The sequence below is a fragment of the Ptychodera flava genome (genome assembly GCF_041260155.1).
Source record: "Ptychodera flava strain L36383 chromosome 3 unlocalized genomic scaffold, AS_Pfla_20210202 Scaffold_27__1_contigs__length_13241970_pilon, whole genome shotgun sequence".
In the NCBI taxonomy this organism is placed as follows: domain Eukaryota; kingdom Metazoa; phylum Hemichordata; class Enteropneusta; family Ptychoderidae; genus Ptychodera; species Ptychodera flava.
Genome location: NW_027248281.1, coordinates 7,519,055 through 7,546,853, shown reverse-complemented (window position 1 = coordinate 7,546,853; position 27,799 = coordinate 7,519,055). Strand labels below are relative to the sequence as shown.

At 39.4% G+C, this 27,799-nt stretch overlaps 1 protein-coding gene across 1 annotated transcript; it reads left to right on the top strand.

Moving 5' to 3' along the window:
* Positions 1-82: 82 nt before the first annotated feature.
* On the top strand, positions 83-21,077 carry LOC139126214 (uncharacterized). The gene is made up of 4 exons (XM_070692261.1): positions 83-682; positions 859-1,876; positions 15,962-16,204; positions 21,055-21,077. Exons 1-4 carry the CDS (start codon positions 83-85, stop codon positions 21,075-21,077), a joined length of 1,884 nt encoding a protein of 627 aa, XP_070548362.1.
* Positions 21,078-27,799: the final 6,722 nt, after the last annotated feature.

Genomic DNA, 27,799 nt, shown 5'->3' with positions numbered 1-27,799 from the left:
ATTTCAGAAAGTGTGTAAACGTGGAAAGGACTGGGATGATGATATCGACCCTGTTAACTCCCAGAAGTGGAAAACATGGCTGATGGAATTGCCTGAATTGGAGAAGTTAAAGGTACCACGGTGTCTGATACCAGAAGGATTTGGCGTAGTGACGCATAGGCAACTACATCATTTTGGTGATGCTTTAGAAGATGCCTATGGTGTTGTTTCTTACTTAAGAATAGAAAACGCCGTAAAGAAAGTACATTGTGCTCTTGTGATGGCCAAATCAAGGTTAGCTCCCATACATCAGATAACAGTTCCAAGACTGAGGTTGTGCGCGGCGGTGACAGCTGTAAGGATGGACAGTCTGCTCAGAGGCAAGCTTCGGATGTCTTTAGAGGAATCAGTATTCTGGACTGACAGCACAACCATTCTTCATTACATCTGGAGTAAGACCAAAAGGTTTCAAACCTTTGTAGCAAACAGGCTTGCTATAATCCATGACGGTTCAAACCCATCACAGTGGCGATATGTAAGCTCCAAAGATAACCCAGCTGATGATGCTTCAAGGGGTTTAACAGCAAAAACTATGTTGGAGAGACGTAGATGGCATGAGGGTCCTAAGTTCATGTGGAGGAATCAGCATAGTTGGCCCTTAGTGCCAGTATACAGCCCAACTATGTTGGACAGTGATAGTGAGGTGAAAAGGGAAACTAAAGCATGCACTGCACTAGTAAATTAGAAGACCCAGCAAATCAACTGCTGCATTACTACTCTGAATGGTTCCGGCTTCTTAAGGCTGTAGTGTGGAAGATTTTATCGATGGTTAAGCTGTGGGAAACCAAAAATGAAACGGTTTCTTTTACTGTGGCACAGATAGTGGCTACTGAGAAAGCTATCATTGCGTATATCCAGAAAATAAATTACGCTTCAGAGATACAATGTCTGAAATTGGGAAAGCCAATTACCAAGAAAAGTTGTCTATACAGCTTGGAGCCATTCTATGATGCAGATGGCTTGCTGAAAATCAAAGGAAGATTAGAAAGGGCGCCAATAGCAGACGCAGCGAAACATCCAGTTATCATTCCAAGAGATCATCATATTGCGGAGCTTTTGGTCAGAAATGTTTATGTGTGGGAATCTCATCATTGTGGTCGAGAATTTGTAATGGCTATGCTCCGTCAGAAGTATTGGATTCCTCGGGCGAGACCATTGATGAAAAGGATCTTGCGAGGATGTGTCGTCTGCAGGCATCTAAAGGGAGTCTTGCAAAAGCAAAGAATGGCAGATCTACCAGTTGACAGAGTCACTCCACAATGTACCCCCTTCACGTACACAGGAGTTGATTGTTTTGGACCATATTTTGTGAAAAGAGGACGGTCACAAGAGAAAAGATACGGATGTCTGTTCACATGTTTGACCATGAGAGCAATTCGTATCGAAAAGCTGCATTCCATGGATGGAGATTCATTTATCAATGCCTTAATTAGGTTTATTGCTAGGAGAGGTAAACCAAAGAAGATCCGCTCGGATAATGGCAGTAACTTTGTTGGAGGGAATAAAGAACTGAGAGAATCTATCAAGAAAAGGAATGACAGTAACAGCACTAGACAAGAATTGTTAATGCGTGAGATAGAATGGGAATTCAACCCACCCACTGCCTCACATATGGGAGGAGTCTGGGAGCGAGAAATTCGCACTGTGCGATCCATCCTAGTATCCTTGCTAAGAAATCAAGTATTGGATGATGAAAGACTGGATACAATATTTGCAGAAGTAGAGAATGTGGTAAATAGTCGTCCACTTACAGTTGTATCAGATGATAGTAGAGACGCGCCTGCATTGACACCAAATGACCTGTTGCGTCCTGGTGAAGGCCATATGTCGCCATCAGGTGTTTTTGGTACTAGGGATGCCTATAGAAAACGCTGGAGACATGTGCAATTCACTACGGCCCAAAGGCGCCCCATTTAGTACGGTATTAGCGTCCCGAATTTTTGCCACACATACGTGGAGTGCGCGTTCAGAGAGTAAATTTCACCTCCCGCGTCATGTTGAAAATTTCGCCGTATTTCCTTGCTGCACAGCTAAATATTAATGAAAGAGTAACAGGTCATATTTCCCGTATATGCTGCCCTTACAATTATAATATTTTGGGAAGAATTTCACATGGGAATTCCAAAAATACGTAAGCGATAACAGCCATATGCAAAATTACGTAAAAACACAGTCAACAGCAAAACGATCTTCAACTCGTCATGTCATAAAAATAAGAGGGAAACTCAAAAAAATAAAACCATAGAGTTTTAGTTACCTTCATGATATCTGTCATACCAAATATTATAAAAAATAACAGCGAAATGAAAAAGTTAAACCAACGGTTTTTTCAGATGTATTTTCATTTTACGATGTGTCTAATCAGCTCGATTTCCCATAGAAAACAATGGCGTTTAATGTACTGAACAGACCGTACAACTCTCGCTCGTTCAAATTTCTCAATTTTGAACCAATGATAGTGAAAAATGGCACAGTGTTTCTTTGATTTATATACAAAATTCCTGTTGTTTTAGTTTTTTGAATTTCTCGACGAAACATGTTTTAGTTGCATTTTATTTTTTCGATCGCTGAATTTTTGCTCTTGCCCTCAATAAAATGGCGATCTTACGGCGTTTGCATATGCAGAATCAGGGTCTTATATTGACGCATTTTAATCGGTTAGCGTCTCTTAAATTGTACAGATCAAATACCTGTCAGGTTGTTGTAATTTACACCAAATTTTGGCGAATATCAACCATAAAAATTCCAGTAAACTGCAAAAATAACACAGAACAGAGGCGAACCGGCACAGAGTCTCCACTGTAATCATGCAGTGAACGTTATCGATCGATATTCTTTTGTCCGAAGTTGTTACATTGTTGTCTCACTCACTCGCGTGTAGTTCCCCGTTCACAATGGCGCCAAACTACACTGAACTGCGCCAAAATGTGCTGAAACGGACGTAAAACTATCACCAAAACTGAAAAAGTGTCATCGATATACTTTCAGTACAGGAAACCAACGGATACCTTGATGTTAAAGTGTATAAGTCAATATACGGGTAATCGTGGAAATGTTTATGACGTGACCGCAACACACGAGCGCCCGGCACGAGCGGCACCCAAACAGATTTTCGATCGATAATCTATTGAAAATAAATTGATACAATGTTCACCGTTGTCAATAGCGACCGGCTGAAAGCGCTGTTCCATAGAAATAATGCTTCGCGGAATACCGTACACTGAGGCATACTTTTGGGCCGTAGTGTTTGTGGTAAATGAGTTTTTTGCGCCGTTGGGTTCAAGAGTATCTCCCTACTTTCATAAATCGTTCAAAGTGGATCTCCAGAAAACGAAACATCCAGGTTGGTGATGTGGTTATCCTCTTTGCTGAATCACAGCCTCGAATGCATTGGCCATTGGCTCGAGTAAAGAGGGTTTTCCATACCAAAGATGGAGCTGTGAGATCGGTTGACGTGAAAACTGCGTATGCGGACAACGTATGCAGACCTGTAGCGAAGATCTGCCTACTAGAAGTTGCAAGGGAAGAGAACTGATAAACAGTACACCTTTCTTTCAGACTTGAGACAGTCACAGTTCGTTGCTAACTGTTGCAAGTGTTTATATCCAAATTTAAACATTTCTTGTTCAAAACTAAATTCATACATCTAAATTTTTGTTGTTTGTTCATAGTTCATTGAAAGTATTGTAATACTTTGGAAATGCTTACCCCTAAGGACGCATTTGGGGAGCAGCGTGTTACGGCCAAAATTGAGCCGTGCAATTTTGTTTGTTTCAATGAGCATTCAAAGTTAAATTTACATAACGCAAAATGATTTGTCGCTGATATCTACGTTCTCACGCTGTCAAGTACGGACTCAGAACATTACGTCATCGATATAATTGTTTATGTAGTTGTTTAATGTCAGTCCACTGTTCTCTCTATTCTGACAAATTAATATTCGTTGATTTAAACTTTCAATCGTTGACATTTTGATAGTAAAATCATTCAGTTACTGATACACTAAATGCCCTTTAAGCTGCACGCGAATATCTTTGTTAGAATCGCAGCTTTGTCTGGGACGAATATCAGTATTCACGATAAAAAATAGGTTCAGTGTGGAAGTTTTTTGGTTGAACATAGAATTAAAAGTGCGCAACTGGCGGACAGCAATTTCACGGGCCCTGTAACGGCGACAGTGGACACCACAGATGTAGAATTTGTTGTCTGACCACAGAACTTGCAGAATAAAGTCTGTATGTTGATAACTTCAAGGCTGTGTTATGTCTAACATTGATGGACGCGTGAAACAAACGATGGTTTCGACCGTATCAGAAGGAAATGGTCAGTGCTACAAAAGATCTGACTGGGGTATGGGGTAAATTTTGGTCATAGTTCATGAAAACTATAGAAGATATTGCGTATTACAATATGTCACTTTAAAGACTAGTAAATTACCTTTCTAATAAAACCTTACAGGCCAGGTTATATTCAATAACAAGCTCCGCAGGACTTATAAGAAGACATATTTCACAAAAATGCATGCGAGTCAGGAATACAGACATGCCAGGAACTGCTAAGAGAATTTGACCGGCTAAGAAGGGCTTGAGAACGCGATTTCTGCGTAGTGAAGAATCATTACGTATTCATGGTAATCCCTGGCCAGCTGTCAATATCTTTGGGGGCTTTTGTCTTTTTGACCTGCAAATCACCCAGGTAGTCAATTAAACTATTAATTGACTGTTTACCAACCCAATTAACACTATCCAGCAGTATCGGTCATATTTTAATCGCGTGGCCCGGGTGGGCACAACGTAGGAACGTGTGTATTTCTATGGGTATGTTTCACTTGTGGTGTTGTTTGTACCATGGTGCGTTTGAAGTCCCCGTTTCACCTACAGTATTACTTTCAAGGTGAGAGGCTTACTATTAAAGTTCAGTGTCATTGCACTGAGTTCTGCCCACGGTGAAAACCACCTGTTTTTCCTACTAATTACTGCCCGTCGGTGCCCGTCCCGAATGTAGCCTATTTATAGCTACAGTAATCAGTCAATATATAATACCCCGCGCCTTATACTTTTTATATAAACTTGTAAAATATAAAATCATAGTCCGATCCGCAAAATTGTTGACTTTCGATCGGATATACAGGTTTATCATTGAATCGCACCGGCGCATCAAGTATACATGCACCATAAGCTTACTACTCTGCAAATGGTGGGTAGATGGAATTCCTGGGCCAAGAATGAAAACCGGGGCGAACCTTTTTGTGAATCCAAGTGAAAAAATAAAACATGTATCAGTTTTGATATATACTCCTAAATTGTAAGTTTGATCAAAATCGAGACCATATTCGAGGGCTATGCAGACTGTCCATGTACGCACACAGGCAACCGCCGGTGAATATCAGCTTCAGCAGCATAACTATCAGATCGTAAATCGATGGTTTGGGGGCCTGGACTATGATTTTATGAGTTTACATCACAAGTAAATGTTGGGGTTTATTAAGATATCGACCTATTACTGTATTGTATAGGCCAATTTCTTGACGGGCAGTGCTAGAAGAATGACGGGCAGGGACGGGCAGTAATTAGTAGGACCGTTTCTTTGAATACTGTTCGATATTAACACTTTCACTGCGTAATTAATTTTTATACGTGCATTCCTGTGCGTAGTTTTCTATGGAAATATGGCCTTATAAATATTGATTTACATGCATGAGCTGTATCTTTGTAATTATAAGAGTATTCGGGACAATTTTTTCAGTGAGTATTGCAATATGACAGAGCATCATAAAAATGCACAAAAAGTCATGTGACACACCTAGAAGATCACGTGATCGTGGCGGCCATATTGGATTTTACAAAAAAATCAAAAAATGTTGCATTTTTTGTTATTTCAATATATAAATGTATTTTTTCAGCGTAACACTTTAAAAAGTACTACATACGTTTTATTAACTCAAATTCAGTAGGAGGGAAACATACTCTAAAACATATTCCACATAAATGAGGTTAATATGCATATTTATTACAAGTTCATCTTCGAATAACAGGTATCATCCGACATTCAAAAGAGAGCTATATTATATATAAGCTTATATACTGGTAGCAAGTCCGATTGTAATTGTCATTGACTAGATTGGTGTCATACAACCTCCACAGGATACCCCATCAACGTTTGTGACGTCGGTCACCGGCCCTTTGTCGCACTTTTCTCTCAGCACGCTCAGCTGGCCTACCTGCCTGTCTTGCTAGCAATCTCTGTCTTTGCTCAACTGGTTCTGGAACATGTTCAAGTTTGGTATTAGAGTTGTAATTTGAAATTTGACTTCCGCTATCTCCGTCGAGTTCAGTTTCAAAATCAGTAACAATTCCACCATCACTGTCCAGAAAAACATGCTCAAGGGCTTAGTCGTTGTTAAACTGTGCCTGCGTCGCCATTTTTAAATACTCTCTGACAGAAAAACAACAACCGATCACACGATCCTTACAAATCACGGCGAAGAAATGACCGAGTATGGCGGCATTTGTTTACAAATTTGACGCGCATGCTCATTTAGGTTTGACCTCTACCTCGTACGCTACGCTAGGCTTGAGGAAATAGTCAACAAACATGATGTAGATCAGACAAAGTCAACGTATATCGAACGCATATAAACGCGTACGTTCTTGGCGCGTTTACGCGCCTCCCGCAGTCTGGCCGTTGGCGCAGAATGCGCCCTCCCGCGGTGAAAGTGTTAAGTGACGGTCAAACTTTTGGGTGGTGCGCGTGACCGGCGGCACTGACACAAAATGGGTTGACAAGCAGATAATTTAGGTTTTCGTTCAGTATTGTTACCATTTGTCCATTGTGGTATCACTACCATAAAAAGGTGATAATGGTCAACACAGCCGGTATTTCATAGTACCCTAATAAAATACGGATATACAGCCACACTTCACTAATGCCAACAATAATAAAAAACTTGAATATACATAGCGATTCATGTGCCATCCTCTGTGGTTGTTTTCTCAAATTAACTTGGAAAATATAGTCATTTATGAACGATTTCGTCGGTAAGCAAGCATTTGCGAGTTTGTTTCAAGAGTGTGAATAGAGCGGAGTGGTGTTTTACATTTCATTATGTAAACCACGCAATGTTTTTTTTTATATCGCAAGTATTAAAGCAAAAAAAGGAAATGTTTTCTGGTCAGCGCGCACGTCACTTGAACAACAGCGGGTCACCTTTTTTCCTGGTTTGTGGCCGGCGGCTGCGGCAAACTACGTACTGATTACTATAACACCAAACCAAAACGGCTGAAGTGAAAGAGAAAATTCTTTGGGGCACATGATCAGTAACGGCATGAACAGTTTAAATGTTATTATATTGATAAAACGATAAAACTGACCCTCCTCCATCCCTTGAGAAAAAAAAATCGCGTCGCCGCACCATTTTTTAAAGAAATGCCTGACCAGAAACATTTCTTTTTTTTGGCCTAATTTTCGCTTTTTTGGCCCTCACAAAGTTTGCGAAAAATGAACTCTTCTCTTCTTTTCTACCATAGTCAGTTCTCGCTATACTGTCTATGATTCTAAAAATAAAGTCATCTGCTACTTTTAAATTTCTGTATACGCGGTTTGGTAAAACTCATCTCTTAAATCGAAAGTCGGGCGATTCCATGTTTCTTTGGGGCACTTAAGTGTACGTTGAGCTTAAGGAATGTGGTTACATTCGCGATGTTTTATTCGAAATTATTTCTTCTAGGGCAAATGCACATAATTTGTGCTGTTGCAAATACTGGCCGCTCATAAACAAGACAATAAACTCAATATGTGTGCAGCTTTACTTTTATTGTCAAAGTACCACCGACAAAAAAACAAAATGGTTCAGTCCAGGTATTTGCAATTCCGCCATCCGACTGGTCAACAGGAAATTAACCATAGGTGTCTTTTGGCACGCGTATACGCCAGTCACCTAGGCGACGGTAATCCGCACCACTTATCACCATCGGGAAAGTACTCCTCCCCCTATAGCACTGGCGATCCCGCCCTCAAGGCACTGCGTCATTCGACCAAGCATTGTTATTGTAATTTCCTGCATAAATTTAACAGCTGAGTTAACCGGTCAAATTCTCTTGGCAGTTCCTGTCATGGAGATTTTACGGTACCCCTCAGAATACGAATGTTACAGCTATACAATCCCAAATTTTTTTTCTGTAAAAAGTCCATTTCATATTTCTGATATGGTCCAGTACAAAATGAAATAGATTTAATACAAAACATTGCCAATTTTTTTGTGTCAACGTAAAAAATGGCTAGAATTTGATATTAGCTATGACAGTAGTTTTCAATGTAAACTTTGGGGTATGGGGTAAGTTTTGGTCATATTTCATGAAAACTATGCAAGATATTGGATATTGTCATTTTACAGACTAATGAATTATCTTTCCAATAATACCTAACAACTTACATGATATTCAATAAGAAGCTCAGGAGATGAATTATAAGAAGACAGATTCAACAAAAATGCATGCGAGTCAAAAATACTGAGATTTTGACTGTTACAACTACAGAATTCCAATATTTTTTCTGTTAAAAGTCTATTTTATATTTCTGACATGACCCTTAACCGAATGAAATAGATTTAACATAAAAAATTGCCTGATTTTATATGTCCAGGTAAAAAAATTGGTAGAATTTGATTTTAGCTATGACTGCAATTTTCAATGTAAACTTTGGAGTATAGGGTAAGTTTTGGTCGTATTTCATGAAAAGTATGCAAGATATTGCATGTTACAATATGTCACTTTAAAACTAGTAAATTATCTTTTTAATGATACCTAACAAGTAAGGTTATAATCAATAACAAGCTCAGCAGATGACTTATAGGAAGACAGATTTAACAAAAATGCATGCAAGTCTGCAACACTGTGATATTGCGGTACCCTTAAAATATTTTTCCTGTTTAAAGTCTATTTCATATTTCTTACATGTCCTTGTACCAAATAAAACGTATTTCATGCAAAACATTGCATCTTTTAACATGCCTAGCTAAAAATTGGTAGAATTTGAGATTTACTATATGTGCAATGTTAAGCTTTCGAGTACGGGGTAAGGTTTGGTCATATTTCACAAAAAAACCCAAAAAAACTGGAGAAGTTTTGCATAGTACAATTTGTCATCTTAAATGAGGATAAATTGCCTTTATAATGATACCAAAAAATGAAGTTATGTTGAAAAATAAGCTCAGCAGATGACTTACAAGAAGATAGATTTGACGAAAATGCATGTGTGTTGCAAAATAGTGATTTTGCGGTGCCCTTCAAAACATGACCGTAACAGCTATTGCATCCCTGTATTTTTTCTGTTAAATTCCATTTTGTATTCTAGGGATCCCAAGGCTTCTGCAAAAATACAGGTTTTTTATCCGGGGGGGGGGGGGGAGGTTCAAGTAGACCCCCTCTAGCCCGCGGCCTAACAATCCTGCTGGCTTCCGATTTGGAGCGCCCAGTTCCTCCGCCTAAAACAATCGATTTTTAATCAAAAATGGTGATCGATCTGAGTTTTCCAGCACGCGCCCAACTATTCTAGATACGCGATGTGCTGAGCTGCTCTTGTAAACGTACCCAAACCCACTTTTCTCTCTCTATGCGAGGGGACCGCCACCGTACCAGCCGCCATTGCGAATCTCCATGTACAATGATTTCTGTGTAGGGTTCAAATGCAGATCAAATAATGAGTTCAGATAATAAAGGACGTCAAATAATTGCAAGATAATTTCGTTACCATGACCAGATAATCACATAATAAAGACCAAATAATGACATAAATATGCCAAATCACCAAATAATGGCATAGTAATGATGAGATAAGTTTAACATCAAAACATGAATTCCGAATAATGGCAAAACAATTGAATTAACTTAATAATTTCAAAATAATATCAAGATAATATCAAGATAATATCGTTATCATGACAAGAATCGCACAATAAAGACCAAAGAATGTCATAAAAATGACCAAAGCACTACATTATGGCATAATAATGATCAAATAAATTCCAAATTAAGACGTACGTCAATGCCGAAAAATGGCAATAGAACCAAATTAACATAATAAATTCATAATAATGTAAAGATCATATCGTAATAAAGACCAAATAATGACATAAAATGACCAAATCACCAAATAATGTCATAATAATTATAAGATAAGTTCCAAATCAAGACATCAATGCCGAATAATGTCATAATAACAAAATTACCAAATAAGTTCATTAATAATGTCATGATAATATCCAAATAATGATCAAATAATTGCATAATAAAGGCCAAATACTGACATAATTATCACCAAATCACCAAATAATGGAATAATAATGATGAGCTAAGTTTAAATGAAGATTTCAAGATAATTTTGGCGGTATTCTCACCCAATACACTTTAAATCTGATCTTCCTCATACTGTTCTCTGCAAAGCTTGATTAAAATATCAGTTGTCTGCAGTTAAATTTTGTTCAAAATGAAGCATAACAATTCATTGATTATGACACCAATCATTGTCGTTCTAGATCGTTGGCTCCTTCTGTCTATTTTTGCATCACTGCGTATCCTAGTATTGTCGTCAACTCTATCACAGGCTTTTTGTTGCAACTGGGGCATAGATGAAGATCATCCTGGCAGCAGGGTAATCTTGACGTCACTTCCCCACAGTATTCACATCGAAGCATGATAGTATAGCAATAAAACACTTGTTTGTGACGTAAAGCTACTCTCTCAGTCTGTTAGCGTTCACGCTTGCTACCTGCGAGTAAGAAAACCACTCCAAAAATGTCTAAAGTCGTCTAAATAGTACCAGAAATCACAAGAATAACACCTATATACACTCAAAAACAGGATGTTCAGCAATGAAACGTAGAACCTCCAACAAACACGAGAAAGTTTAGCTTCGAAAAGAGCGCATTCAGAGCAAAGCATGACACACGTACGTATGGTTTATGTAGTGGTAGTCGTGTTTTACTTCAAGAGGGGAACGTTCCATTAACTTGGACGTACCCGAGTAACCCGAGTTGGTTATCAGAGGATTAATCTCTATGTCAACAGATGCGAACAGATTATCTTTTAGTGTAAACAAAACATTGGCACTGCCGGAACTACTTTTAGCATGGCCAACACCAGTCGGCGCCTGACTTGATGATGGCCCCCCTGTCCGGCACTCAGGATTTCCAACCAGCGTTAAAAGTGCCGTCCAGCACTTGCTGTTACTCTGAGGTCATCATTTAGATCATAAAATTGCATGAAGAGATTACAAACACGATGGTACTATAGAATCCCTTTCAAATAAAATGCTGTTTAAACAATACTAGCAGTTAATTAACGTACGCTGATTTTGCATACGAAAAGCTATTTTTGTATGAATGTTTATATCCCTATAAAAGAAAGTACGGTAGCGAAAATCAGCACAACAAAACAGGACTTTTACTAAAACGTACTCTTTCAATTTCAGTTCAGACTCACATTGCGGAAAGGTGCATGCAATGCAATGAAAGTCACGAGCAAACTTTGGTGTCAACGGATCCAGTCTTTGAATTATCAATGAACACTCACTTATTTTTCTGGTCAAAAGCCAAAGGCTACTTGTCCATCGCAACAAGCCTCTCTGTTTGAATCCGCGTGTTCATTTTTAGCCGGATGCCGGCCAAATTGACCGGCTACTTCCGTATTTTGGCCGGCTACTTTTCAGCAATGTTTCGCTCTCTAGCCCCGAAATTCTGGTTTTGATAATAATATTTTGATATTTGTTGTCTTGCAAGCCGAAGTGCCTATGTGGCTATATGTAATCTAGCAATTTACGCGGTGAACTATCTACTACCAGCCTGTAGTACCGCGATCTGCGAACGTGTACGTACTGGGAATCGCTGGGAATCGCTCTCGAGGTCATCCTTGCTTTCCCGACTACAGCCCGAATTATTCCGACGTTCACATCGGGTGCAACTTACCATTGGACTGACTTACGCCCACCAATAGCCGCCATTTCCGTAAAGCCGACGTTTGTTTCTCTCAAACGCGAAAGAGAAGAAAGTCTCAAACGCGGAAGAGAAAGTCGACGCTTCAGAGCTTTTGTTTTCTGCGTAAGAGTTGGGCCTTGTCTGATGGGTAGGTTTTTGATCAAATGTAAAGCAACCAAAAGTTACTGAGTCTCATTTTTCATAGTTTTGAAACGCCACGTCAATCCATCCATAGTCGATCATAGATCTACATCGCGTTTTGTGGAGGGCCGTGGTTTAAGCGGAAGGAAAGTCTACGCGGGAGTCTACGCCTGAAATCATTGATTTTCTGCGAAAGAGTAGGACTTTGTCTGTTGGTTGCCGGAGGTTTTAGATCAATCTAAATAAACAAACAATTACTTGGTCTCATTTCTCGTACTTTTGAAGCGCTACGTCGATCACAGTGTCAAATTTCAGGTCGACCACAGTCCATTTATCCACCGGTCTGGAAACGCCTATTGTAAAAGGTGTCAATCACCTAGACCGCACAGCCAAACCGCGATACGAGGGGCAGTCACGTGATAATGCGTAGCTTGGGTTTGTCCTGCATGCCACAGTCCCCGATTGTGTGTACGCTTTTCTCGAATTTTCGCTGTTTTTGGCTCTATTAAGTGTTCTCTGCGTCTATCTACGACACGAAGACAGAAATTATCATATCCTGAAACCAGTGTTTGTTTTTCGTGATCCTTCTCCCATCGTAAATGATGATAGTGTGCGATAATTTCTGGGGTTGATCGCTGCGAGTGTGTTGACGCACGTAGCACAAGCAACGGCTAGAATCGAACCAGAAAATTTGTCGTCGCTTTCTCTTGCAATGCTATTATTCAGTGCCTCAAAATATGATAAAACATGTTTTCTGTGTAATATTCTGTGAAATCATGTCTGTTAACTGAGCAGAATAGGAAAGACAACTGCAGAAATGCATGGATAGAGGGACTCTGGGTCGACCGATATTGCATTATGTGTAAGCTTACTGTGTCACAATCGACTAATCGACTGCAGGTGTGTTGTACACATACGGTGTCGTACAGGTTGACGTTGGGTGTCGTCAATTTGGAATTTTATCAAACATGAACACTGGAATTTAGCTCTCTTTTTCAATTATATTCAATATCACCAAAAATCAATGGTAAGCTCGCGAATTCGTTTTATTATGAAATTAATACCGTGAATTAAATCACTGAAAATTGTGCCGTCTGCCGACCGGCCTCGTTAACTGCCTGTACTATTTCTCCATTCTTATAATATGTACGATGGCCATACTGTTTATAGACGGATCCGGCTAGCAATTCATTGACTTAAATTCGTTCTATAGGAGATGTAATGTCACAGGATACGCAGGCTCTGGAGTCCTTACTCACTCGTTACATTGTTTGCAAGTGCAAGAAAAATCTCGCCACGTGGAAAGAACGTTCCATGCTGTTCTGATCACATTTTGCACATATGATCAATGCGCGTTACTGAAGTGAAGCGTCCCAAAATAGGAAACTTGAATGAAAATGAACGAAGAAAGATATTTTGTTTCACCATATTTCTAAAACTTAGTTTAGAGCCTAAATTAAAGAATAAGCTGGATTACTTGCATTGAAAAAGGGCAGTTCACTTTTTCCTGTCAACATAGTTCCATGTGCAAGCATATGTGTGTGCCCGTGGTATTGAGTGAGTCGTTACAGCCCTGACGTTCCTATCATAGCACCAGCTCGATAAGATAATCGCAACAATGGAAAATTAACACCTTGGGGATTAAAAGTCTTCTGTTTGTCACCCGAGTTGGCAGGCAGCAACTCGGGTTTCAGGTACCATCAAAGTTAATGGAGCCTTCCCCTAATGAAATAATGTCATAATAATTATAAGATAAGTTCCAAATCAAGACATCAATGCCGAATAATGTCATAATAACAAAATTACCAAATAAGTTCATTAATAATGTCATGATAATATCCAAATAATGATCAAATAATTGCATAATAAAGGCCAAATACTGACATAATTATCACCAAATCACCAAATAATGGATAATAATGATGAGCTAAGTTGGCTCCTTCTGTCTATTTTTGCATCACTGCGTATCGTAGTATTGTCGTCAACTTTATCACAGGCTTTTTGTTGCAACTGGGGCATAGATGAAGATCATCCTGGCAGCAGGGTAATCTTGACGTCACTTCCCCACAGTATTCACATCGAAGCATGATAGTATAGCAATAAAACACGCTTGCTACCTGCGAGTAAGAAAACCACTCCAAAAATGTCTAAAGTCGTCTAAATAGTACCAGAAATCACAAGAATAACACCTATATACACTCAAAAACAGGATGTTCAGCAATGAAACGTAGAACCTCCAACAAACACGAGAAAGTTTAGCTTCGAAAAGAGCGCATTCAGAGCAAAGCATGACACACGTACGTATGGTTTATGTAGTGGTAGTCGTGTTTTACTCTAGATTTTGTACAGCTTTCTAGAGAAGTTTTGATGTTATTACATGCACTTGCAGTTTCCTGTGGGTTGCTACTTTATTCGTAATAAAACTGAGTTAGTTTTTCTCCAATGCGATGTGGTGTATTCATTAAGTTTAATCTGTGTTTAACACAGGTGTGTTTTGTGAACTTGCCACTTGAGATGTGAAACAGACTTATTTCAACAACTTATCACTTTGCACATACTTGGAATGGAATCACTATCTGCCCTGTTAACTCTCTGTCTACATTTTTAAAGCACACAGAAAATACATTTTTCCAGTGCCTGCGGCCCTCCAGTTATGCTCTTATCAACGTCTAAGCCTTGCTTGAATCTAATCGCGGAGTCTGCTTGGTTCAATTTCTACATGCTGCGGTCACTTCAAGTCATTTTTCCTTCGTTTGGGCCTTGGATTCCATCCTAACCCCCAATACTCGGGAATTTTGTTCGGCCTTGCAGGAGAAATTTCAACCGTGCTTGACCTTGGCTGTAGGTCATCAACTGCCCCTTTTCACTTCGCTTGCTTGACTAAGGGACAGTCTCCAACGTGCACTTTGGTAGTGGTAGTCATGTTTTACTTTACTTGGATTCATAGCATAATTTTGTACTGTAACAGCTTTTTAGAGACGTTTTGACCTTATTACATACACGTGCAGATCCTATGGGCTTCTTTTTTACTCGTAATAAAACTCTGTTAGCTTATCATCAATGCTGTGCTGTGTTTCACAAACTGGCATTTAATGTGCTATTTATCGTCATATAGTTGAGAAGTAAAACGATCTGTATAGGGAGGTCCGAATACGAAACAAAGAATTATTCAGGTACACAGAATAGCAGGACTTGTCCCGAACACATAAATGGCCGTTACTGGCTGTTTCCACAATATATGGACTCAGTAGAAAAAGAAAAAGGGGGCGGCTCAGAGATCTAATATATAAAAATGCTGAAAAATACAAATGGAGAAGAGCAATGTATGATATTTGAACGTACCATGGTAATAATTTTTCTAAAAGTGTACAAAAAACTGACGTTTTCATGTAAAAGTAGTTTATCAAATCGCTCATACCCCGAAGCCTGAGTTTCCTCGAATATATATATATATATATATATAGAGAGAGAGAGAGAGAGAGAGAGAGAGAGAGAGAGAGAGAGAGAGAGAGAGAGATAGATAGATAGATAGATAGATAGATAGATAGATACATAGATAGATAGATAGATAAATCTATATAAAGAGATTTGCTTTAATGGGGGGGGCTTGAAGGCACTGGAGTCACCTACTTTTTCTTCAAGATACACAAAGAAAATACTTAAAAGCCCTTTTACAGCTTTCACAAATTTACTATTGGGTAGTCAGCTGATATTTGTACGGTCTTTAATTGAACGAAGGCCACACCATCCAGCTAAGAAATATGAGAGCAATATATGTTCTGATAAAGTGCTTTGCTCATATCACTGTTTCAGATGTAGTCATCTATGTTGGACGAGCAAATACCATTAGACGAAGGCGAGTAGCTCTCGGCATTGATGCTGATATCACTGATCTGACAGATAACATTCAGAAAATGTTCACATTGGGAAAAGACGAAGACGTAATTCTCTATGTACAAAAGGATGCGTCAGGAAATATCGGTAAAAAAGTACCTGCTGTCGGTGACCTTAAGGAATATGCCGGCCAAACAATTGTGTTCCACGTTAATCAGCAGGGTAAGTAGGAGACAGTCTCTTTTATATATACATACATAAATACATACACCCATATATATATATATATATATATATATATATATATATATATATAATATATATATATATATATATATATATATATATATATATATATATATATATATATTTATATATATGGGGTTCTCACACGAGGTTTGGGCGATTCCGCGTCTTATTCGAGTGATGTGTCCGTATTTGCGCATCGAGTTAAAATTCGGACACATCACGAGAATACGACGCGGTACCGCCCAAACTTCGTGTGATAACCCCTTTGTCATACATGCATTCTTTGGTTACTACTGTTTTCTTATGGACGTTCCGAAATTAGCGACGAAATCAACTGAAATCCGCCTAGCTTTCTCCTTGCTGTACTTATAAAAGTTGGTTGCTAAGGAATAATGACAACCGTATCACTTCTTGATAATATTCTTTAAGGCTCAGCCCTTGCTGTCGCGCCAGGTGTTAAAGCCGCGTTTTCAATGCCAGGTTCGCGCATTACTGGGTGCTCCAACCTGTCAACATAGTATCGTTTTCATGGTTTTGCGTCAAACACAGCTATATTAGTAGATTTACAAACATAAACTATTCACGTCGAACGTCGATGGGCGCGCTGGAATACGTACATTTTGTCATGAGGTGTTTTCACCGTACGTGGTGAGAACAGATTTCACAGATTCCAGCAGTCTGTCGCTTGGCGCCGGATGCAGACTGATCGGGATCCTGATGCGGATGTCCGCGACCAACCAAATTACCACTACAAGTCAATATACTGGTATGCAAAAAGCACGATTTGCATCGCTCGAATATTTCAAACTCTTATAACTAATATGTTTTTTCATTAAATTTTGAAACATCTATGTCGAAAAAGGATAAAACGAATATTTTCTGAAGCCCAAGTTATGTGGCAAAGATGACGGTCGGAAGTCAGGCAACAAGCCCAGATTATCGTGTGTTACATTATTTGCCAATTTGTGTTGCGAGATTTTGTTGTCATTGGAACCAAAATAGTACAAAAATCAGATTCATTTCCAAAACGCCCACAGGAAATCTCGTAAATTTCTCAGAAGTACGTTGTGAACTTTGACCGATATCCAGATCGGAACTGCATCACGTCGGTTATCGTCATAATATCGATGGCAATAGCACACATGAATACGTCTTACGCTCGAAATGATGGTAGAACAAAACAGAGGAAGTCAAATAAACATTTGTTTATTAGAAGACTCATGGAGGTACAAACGACACTCCATGGGAAACTATACACGTATACCGTACCGCTATGCCGGGGTATTGAACATTTCTTGATTTGTCATTCTGAGTATTCATCATTAGTTTGGCAATGACAATGCGTCTGTCCGACTCCGACTCTGTCGAAAGTATTGGGACTGCCTGGATCGGACACACGATTAGGATGATGAACTGTGAGAAACTATGGCGCACGTCTTTCGACACTAGAAATCTTGGCACATATTTTTATTTATTTCTAGTCAATGTTAGCAGATAAAGCGAATGCTAATCGGCATTAGGTACACAACAAGCTGACTCGTGCCTTACTTTGTACAAGGTTTTTATTGGCAGTGATATTCAAATCCCCATCGGCGTCCCCTTGGTCGACGTTCTCACTGGTCACGCACAATTACTCACTAAAATTGGCCCGAAAACTTATGATATCGGTTCGAAAAATATGGAGTCATTATGCATTAATAAGGTATTCACCCTACTGTAGAGCATTCCCATTTCATAATTTTTCATAAAAAAACACGCAAAACAGCCAATCTCTGGAGTTCTCAGTTCAAGCTACTCGTACGGCGTCCCTTTGCATAATGAGCGTACTTTCATGTAATCCGGTATTTATAACCAAAGGGCGTCTTTAAGATTAGAAATATTATTTGTATTGATTCATGTTTAGTAATCGTAAAGGATAAAATAGAATTTATTGTTACTTGCTATAGGTTTGTACAACTATGACCGGTTTACCCCCTGATGAAAACAGTTCACGTACACGATGGTAGACCCTGCAGGTATAAATTTTCTGTAATGTGTAAAAAAGTTCATCATAATTGGCAATTTTTACCATGATAACTACCTATTGTGTTCAATAAGGGACGTATTGTGCAATCATTAACGTTGCAATAGTAACTGTACCGCCCAACTTCCGATATTGTAAGCTGAAAACCAGCGTTACTTCTAAAAACGGGTAAATTTTGCAAATAGTTATTGACACAGAGGGTGCTTTTCTAAGATTCAATCCCAGCAGTCTTTGCGAATATCCTCGCTCATATGCACGACTATTTTTTTAGGCGTGATAGTAACGATATTTTGTATCAGTGACAGGGTGGATAATAATAATTACTCGCTAATAAAAAAGATGTATTTTATTAATGGCATGTTATAAAATAATATTTTGCACGTTTCGTATTTGTTTTGTTGACAAGCACTAAAAAAAAACATGGCGGCGCCCACGAAAGTCGGGTACACTTCCGGTTACTCGCATAGTATATTATGAATCTGCACCTGCGTAGTCAGTACGCCGCTGGCGCGACTATTATTCCGCTCTTTTGGGCCATTACACTTCAAGGGAGGGTTTATGGCACACTTTTAAAGCCAAAAATATTAAGATTAAGATGTCGACACAGGGTTTCCCAATTTGGAGAAGACTTATTTGAAATTAAAATGGCGGTGGACGTACAAATAGGCTTGAGTGTGTAAAATGAGTCTGTTTTCGTGTTTTGAAACATAACGTCATCCCTTCGCGAAATTCATAAGGCCCGCCCAAAATTTGATCAAAATACTCGCGCCGTGCCAGTGTTCGATTTCAAACACAATCGAGTATGAATAGCTGAGAGTATGGAGTTAGAGCAAGCAGCTCTGCGACACCTATGAATGCAATTGGATCTAATAGCCGTACCAGTCTGTTTATCTGCAAGAATTTTACATGTCCTCAGACGTCAAATATCCTGAATTTACCATCTTTGAAAGGAATTTGTGAATGGATTAGGGAAAATGTGAAGTGAGTACACTGTAAGCTGTTACGTCGTAACTCGATCGTGACTTTGTTGCTGTACGAATAAAACATTTCAAATGTATTTACATCGTCTGCTTGTATATTTTCGTTACTGACTTGCCATAATAGAACTAAACTTCTTTGAAGAACCTTAAGGTGAGTTTAACGTCCCCTAGTATTTTACATTGTATCCGAAACCCGCACTGGACACTATCAAGCCCTGTGAATCTCACTGACAGGTACAAATCGGTTAATATGTGCAGCTTGTCTCTCGCGAGTATTTTCAGTGCGGTTGAATATTTGTGGCTCCCTTATGGCTGTAAACGATGTAATTCACCATCTACATACTTGAACTCGTCGACAGGAAACTTGTCGTATAGCGGTTCTATCATGATGCACTGTCAAAGGGGACCGTAATCTGCAGCATGAAGACGACATGAAAACTGCATTGAGTCCGGCCGCGAAAGATGACAGGTGTCGGCAAAACATATAAATTCGTTTGTGTGTGTTTGATACAACTGTTCTTGTACCTAAGTGCAATGCACGTGAACTGACTGCAAACCACACAATTTGGACCATGATCACAATGACGTTTCAGAGTGTCATCAGCCTTATTCGCTCAGCTGTTTTTACATGTATATGAACATACCAACGAAGGTCACGCATACCAGCTAACGTTACGCATACGCGTCGCTGTAAGTAGTTTGGTTACAGTGAAAATATAATTCGTATTTTAACATGCTAAGTACGGGTTCATATTAGTACCGACTAAATAATAGGAGAATGGTAGTACAGGCATTCCTCGTAATTTTACAGAGCTGTCAAAGTTTATGTGCTCTTTAAAATAAAAGAACAAGGTCTTTGACGTCTCGTCAATTATATTGACATGACATCGAGTTACTCTAGCATAAGCAAGCCATGTAAACTTTGCATATCAGATGAACTGGACATTATCAATGCTTGCAAATCTACACATTTATGATTTCCAGGGAAGAGGTTAAAAGCAGTCCAGATAAAGCCAACCCAGTGAAAAACTTGCCAACTTCAAAAAAATCCATAAAATCCGTAGCTTTTTAGGGCTGGCATCATACTACTGACATTTAGTTGCATTGTTTGCCACAGTTGTAAAACAATTAATTCAGAGGACAAAGAAAAATAGGCTTTTTAACTAGGATTATGAATGTGAGGACACATTTGAAACTCTCAAATTTCTGGCAGTCCAAGTTCTGGCACACCCTCTGCCCAATTTGTCAACATTGACAATGGCTATAATGTTACACATACATTGTATGGGTACCATGTAGACAAGCATGCCAGAACACAGGAAATCTTTGCAAGTGGAAAATGCTGATACAAAATGCACAAAATTCCTACTGACAAATTGCCTTCACTTACATCAAATTTCACTCCAACTTACCTCCATTTGTGACCATCCAAGTTCAGTCGCGTGCCCTGCAATTACATCCATTGCTGTGCGGAGATTCTTATCACAATCACTAGAAAGGAAAATATTCCAAACCACAGTATACTCAACACTATTTGGCTTTTCTACATTTAGGATCTGAAATGTAGAGTTGATCGACCCACCACCATGGTCTCCTCCAACCTTTACCAATATCTCATTGGTTGGTATTTCCTTGCAGGGCACAAGTTTCAGTGTACTAGTAAAAGCAAAATAAGATTAATATTTATGATGCGAGTCTAACGTCGCTCAGTCTGACCCCATTACTACCTCTCACTGGAAATGTAAAAGGTAGTTTCTGTGAGATCAACTCTAGCCTAAATTGATCAGTACGCTCTTTATCTCTCTTCTCTTTTTGAATAGGACAATTCCATCCACCTACATAGTTGTATGTAAAATGAACAAATACTGATGACATTGACTCAATGATTTACAAATGTACACAGCGTTATGTAATTTTTGTAGGTTTGACTATTCAACACCAAAGTCGCTTTTCAAGACCAGCTCCTGATGGGGCATTCGAAATCAACCCAAGAGATTTAAAAACAGCCTCTCGATCTTTCTTCCTCATTCGGCGAACATCTGCACCAACCCGTACACGTGCTGCCACTAGCTCTCTGACGGAGATCTGCAACACTCTCTGCGCTTTCAGCAAGTGTATACTTGCTCCACACTGTGCTGGTCCTGAGTGGTCTTGTGTCCTGTGTCATAGTAAGTGGCTTCAGGTACACAATAATATGAAAAAATATTTTCCCAGTATGATTATTGTCCTTTCAAAATAAACAATATACTACTTGCTACAGTCTGCACTCTCAATAAAAATACTTAATCTACCATCCTAATTGACATAATGCTGGTCCAACTGACAAAGCCATTCAAAGTTACAAAGTTAACAAGGAATGTGATTCAATAATTGCTGTTATGAATTGATGTTCATAATATTAAATCCTGTATTATGAAATAAATTATGCCTTAAAATATTGCTATGTGTAGATTACTTTACTTACCTGTCCCATGTCTTAAATTTGACAGTTTTGTCTCTTGTCATTTTCAGTTTTTTCTTGATCATTGTAGTGGCAAGCATTTCAAATTTTTTCGTGCCCCTGAATCACACATGTTGCCCAGCAATGTAGCAGAAGCTGTTTCTGTGGTAGTTGAAGTAATTTGTTGTGGTTACTGGATGTCTTTTTCAATGGGACTGATTACTTTACAGTAATCATGATCCAAGTATATTGATGAGGAGTACTTGCACTGTTGAGCATGGTTTTGACAGATGTTCAAGAGGTATTGTGACAGTTCACCCCTACATAACATTGTCAAAGGACACAACAAGAGCAGACAAAACATTGGAAAACGGCAGTGGAACACTTTAAATAGAAGGAACAGAAACAGGTACACGACACACAGGACATGAATATATGGCTAGTTTTCAATCGGGTTCGAGCCCGAGAAATGTGAGGACGACTTAACAAACCATTCACAAATACATTCACAACAAAATGTATGAAGACCATCACATTAAACCTGAACACATGCATCGGTCACATCTTTGCATATTGGACAAAGCAATTCTTGACAGAGGGATGTTGTGAACCTCTCATGGTTCAGCTCAAGCTTATATCGTAGTGTTTTGGTGGCCTTGGAACGGTGTTGCATAGTTCTTCAATGTCTACACTCATAGTTTCTTCAGAGTCAGTCAGCTTACCAGAATTTTGGGCTGGTGATGGTCCACTCAAATTTCCACGTCCACCCCCTCTTACCTACTTTTTTCGACCAACCCTGCTTAACTTGATGCAAACATTGCAACTTACACTGTGGTCTTTGGCGTGTACCGTCTTACGGCAACTTTTGCTGTGTTGAAATAGTCCAAGGTGCGTTTGCAGTGTTTACATATAAAATTTGGGTGGACAATTTCGTCGTCCTAACGTAAATGTATGCCAAAACATTCACCTATCGCTGATGACAGTAGAATTTTTCCACACTTGGTAACATCATCTTACAACTTGTCAGCACAAATTCGGCATCTGTTTTCAAGCATCTTTCTGTGAAACTAAACATTTCTATCCATGTTTGACTTTGTCAACAGAAACAACTGGAACAAAATTGGCACATTTATTTATCCGGTGGACGCTGTGCTGTGACAATAGTCCTAGACCATGATCCTACAATTACACACCACCTGCACATACAGCCAGTATCAGCGGTTGACATTCATCAAATCTCGATCAAACCGCAAAAACAAGCCATTCCGGCAACACGTAAACGAAACAGAATGACAAGTAAAATAATTACATCAGGGGGTTCACCACCAGGGTTGCGGCTTAGTATTCCGTCTCTTTCTGCATACAGCACCCCTTGAGTTTTGTTTGCAAGGGCTAGATCGTCTTTGTAAACTACATATTCGGGCTTGAGGTCAATCAACCAAATCATTCTGTCCTCTATTGCCTTATTTTTTCTGTATTACCCCTGGCATCCTCTTTGAGCTTGGTCCGATGATCTCACAACTGGCTATTATAAGTCATCAGGAATTAATGAACAACACAAGGGAGATCTTGGCAGAAAAAGGAGGTGCTTTATTACTGTAATAATAAAGGGCTAAGCACCCCACACCATGTAACAGGAAATCGGAAGAAAGAACATGGTAACGAGGAAAGGGTGGGTTGTAAAAAGCGCAAAAGTAGCGGAAAACATAATGCTAGGAAGCATGGGTAATAAATGCCACCAAAAGCACTACGGAGGGCGCTATGCCAACACGTCATGCAAGTCCATACATTAACCAAATGCGCGACAATATCTGTCTAAAATTTTACAAAATTAATGGACAACACAAGGGAGATCTTGGCAGAAAAAGAAGGTGCTTTATTACTGTAACAATAAAGGGCTTAGCACCCCACACCATGGCAAAGCACTGCCAAAGATCTGAGAGGGAGAAAGTACAGACAGATAGAAAAAAGAGGAAGGAACGAGAAAAAACTGGAGGAGTGTAATGAGGAAGGATAAATGGGACAGAAGGAATTATGTCAAGCTATGAAAAGGAGGATAAGGAAAGAAACAGAGGAGGGGATCTATAGGAAGGAGAAACTGGGGACATGAAAGAAGAAGAAAGAATAGACTACAAAAGACTAGCCATGGCTTTTGTAATGCTAAAACGCTGTGAGACAGGAAGATGAATGTAACTGTGGTAGGCTGATGAACGCCAGTCACCATTAATTTTGATAAGATGGTCTTGAACTCCTGCTGCCACTGCCAGAGAAGCACCACCTCTCCTGAGGCTATGAAAAGAATAATCAAGGGGGAACGGCCAATTGCCAAAATGAGAGCCTGAAATTTACGAGTTAAGGCATGAGCAGAAAGAAGGATAAGAGCCTCTTTGCGATCATGGTAAACATAGGCTTGGCTTGAAGCAGAAGCAGGGATACTGCTGATCATCTGAGAGTAGGCTATCATAGGACAAAGAACAGAATAAGAAATACAAGTAATTGGAATTGCATTCACAAACTGATGAGTCTGCCTAGCTTTAGACCACTGCACATGAATGATCAAACCTTCCTTAGTAAATGAATGATCCATACGGCGCAAATGCTCAGTAGGTTTGAATTTGAATTGAGGAGGCACAGCATTCGATTTGCGTAGAAATGAAAAGAAAAACAGTGTGATACATGACCGAATTGCCTGATCAAATTCAGAGCTGAGATCAAGGCAGCGCCGCGTTGATAACAAATGATGAGGTAATATTGGAAGGCAAGGATGAGGAATATTTGCGATAGTCTTGTCAAGGCCACATAAGGTAAGTCGAAGGTCCATGCTTTGAAATGCACCATCATTAACTCCTTTCAGCTTGTGCCAGGTATGTACACCAGACAAATAATTACGAACAAACTTTGAACTATGAAAACTATGCAAAAGGACACAAGCATACATGCACAGATTCTGAACTTGTGCTGGAAATGGCTGCAATTGAAATTTTAAACAGAATGTCATGTAAGAGTTCAGCTGTATGTTCAGGTTGCGATATGTTCGCAGTCAAAAGGCTGCTCGTTGAATGGATACTTCTGCTTGTAGGGCTTCTATATCTGAAAGGGAAATTCAAATGCCAGAGATAAGGTTAAAATGTTCAGGCTGTGGAAAAACCTGTCTTAATGAGTTATTTTGCGTTAGGGTAGCGAATTCATAGTTATGGCTTGTGCCTAATTGCCATTGTGAAAGATGGTCAGCAATTTTGTTGTCAGCTCCGGGTATGTGAATTGCCCTCAGTAGAATGTTGTATTCAGCAGCAACCAGCCAAATGTATCTGGCTATCTGAAGGAGCGTTTCCTCTCTGCCAGAGCCAGCATTCATAATCTGAATGCAAGCCATGTTGTCACAATGTAGCTGGAGACATTTTCCAGCTACCTCAGTTGCCCATATCCGTAATGCCACCAGGATAGTGAACATCACAAGTATTGCTATGTGGTACCAAAGAAGTGTAATTGGAAATTCCGTGTGGAAGTACTGCGCTCTGTCCCCCCCCCCCATCTGCAACCATGCACCACAACCACTCAAGCATGCATCTGTGGACATGACCTCATCAGGTGCAGTGTAGTGACTGTCCGGTATCATGGTAATACCGTTGTATGTCTCATGAATGTTCTCCACCAGGCTACATCCCAACGAAATTCTTTGTCGAGGCTGATCCTGTGATGTTTTCGCTTGACTTTTTGGAGGAGACCCAGCATGCGACAAATGAACAGGCGTGCTTGGCATACACATTCAGCTTTAAATGAGAGAGTACTGATGAGCGATTGCAAATTGCGTTGTGTGCATTTCTTCTTGGTTGCAAACTCTTCAAGCAACGATTCAGCCTCACTGATATTTCGATCAGGTATGGTTATTTCCATTTTAATGGTGTCCAGCTGCTACCCTAGGAAGGTGAGCTTTGTAGTGGGAGGAACGCATTTGTACTCTGCCAGTTGGAAACCATGGGTCGTAATCACAGAACAGAGAACATTATAGGCTTGTTCAGCTTGATTTCCTCATTGGCAACATATTTGTTGAATTTGGAGGACACATTTTCCAACAGTGTATAGGAATTCCCATGGGCACTAACTGTGCTCCCTTACTTGCCGACTTATTTCTGTTCTCATATGAGGCAGAATTTATCCAGAACCTTATCAAGCAGAAAAAGGTCTCTGTAGCTCGTACTTTCAACCTTACATTTAGATACATAAACGATGTTATTTCATTGAATAACTCTGAATTCAGTAAATATCTCGCTATGATTTATCCTCCAGAATTGGAGATTAAAGAAACTACAGAAACTGTCTCTTCTGCTTCATATCTGGACATTTTACTAGAATTTGACTCTAATGGTCACCTTTCTACTAGGCTATATGACAAGAGAGATGATTTCAACTTTAGTATAAACAATTTTCCACACCTCATCAGTAATATTCTACTCTCACCTGCTTATGGGGTATACATTTCCCAGCTTATTCGATATGCAAGAGCATGAAGTTCATATGGTGATTTTGTAGAGAGACATGGCCATCTCTCTTACAAACTGTTAAATCAAGGTTACACCAGAGCAAGACTTTTCTCTACATTCAAACGCTTTTTTGGCAGGTATCGCAAGCTGGTAGATAAATACAATATCTCTCTTTGACAAATGGTCACTGATGGCATCGGTGACATGGGGCCTTAGTTAGTGACCACTACCTATCTGACTTACAGATTGATATATGGCGGGTGCCACATGTGGGGCAGGATGCGCTTACTATTTTCGAAACACCTGACATAACTTCTTGGTCTTTTGGCCAGAGGTCCATATATCTTTCTTTCATGAATTTGACTTTGTTTGTGTACCGTCTATTTACTGTCTGTTCTGTGCTGTTTTGTGTCTATGTTTACAACTATTGTCTCACAAATTTTGACCTAGTGTTATTGGATTATAGATTGGTATGGATGCGATTATTTTTCCAAGGGTTTGGCCCCACCAGCAAAAATAGACATCAAATCGGGTCCAATAATCGTTATCATTCAAGGTAAACTATGAAATTTACCAGGTCCAAGGAACATATAGATGATGACAAAGACAATGGGGTCATCTTGAACCACTAAATAGTGGTGGTAACAGGTGTCCGGAATGGGTAAGCGTACCCTGCCAGCTAGCCGCACCCATCAAGATTGACCCAAAGCGACAAATCCATTGTTATTTGGTGAATTCACCAAATTATTTTTGTGAGTCAAAATTTGGTATGCTGTCACTCATCATTTGAGAAACAGACAGGTCATATTTTGATACAACATCTCCGTATCTACCGTAGAACTTCTTAGATGATTTCACTAATCTACTTTCTGAGAATCCTTGCCTCACTTACTTTTGAGCTAATAGGCTGTGTCTAACTCGAAAGTCTTCATATGAATGGCATGCTCTACTGTATCTGAGGAGTTGTGAAATATACACACCATAAGCTGGAGATGATGGTATATTGCTCGACAAAAAGGGAAAGTTTATGATTTCAAAATTGAAATCGTCTCTTTTGTCATAAAGCTTAGTATATAGTGTATTATGTCTAATTTCAAACAATACATCTAGGTATGATGCCGAGTCCACACTTTCAGTTGTTTCTTTTATTTCTAAACCATCTGGGTATATGTGGTGCAGATAATTGGATATACCAGGATTGTTTAAACTGATGAGATCATCAATATATCTGTGGGTGTTGTTAAATCGCTTGGCAATCCTTTTACACCCTGATTTCTGAAGTGATTGCATGAACTATGCTTCATACGAATACAAAAATAAGTCTACAAGAAGTGGGGCGCAGTTTTGCCCATGGGAATGCCTATGGTTTGCCTGAATGTCATGCCAGCAAACTCGATAAATATGTTGTCAATTAGGAAAGAGAGCATTTGAATCACCTCAACATCACTGTATTTTAGTTTGGCATCGCTGTTGTTGGTGAAATAGCCTAAGTTGCCATTGATGGCAATGTATTCATACCTTCAACTACCATTCTTGTAAAAGAAGGCTTTCTTCACGAGAGAAGATAGCCTGTCTTTAAGTTTGTTATGTGGGATGGTTGTGTACAACGTTGAAAAATCAAATGTGTGGATTGAATTGTACATG

What these genes read in the sequence shown, in the direction of transcription:
- LOC139126214 (XM_070692261.1), top strand. Translation starts at nt 83, where the DNA reads ATGGAATTGCCTGAATTGGAGAAGTTAAAGGTACCACGGTGTCTGATA. An exon ending in TGTTGGACAGTGATAGTGAG is followed by an intron (nt 683 to 858) that starts GTGAAAAGGGAA and finishes ACTGTGGCACAG; the next exon opens with ATAGTGGCTACTGAGAAAGC. An exon ending in GTTCCACGTTAATCAGCAGG is followed by an intron (nt 16,205 to 21,054) that starts GTAAGTAGGAGA and finishes CTTTTTGAATAG; the next exon opens with GACAATTCCATCCACCTACA.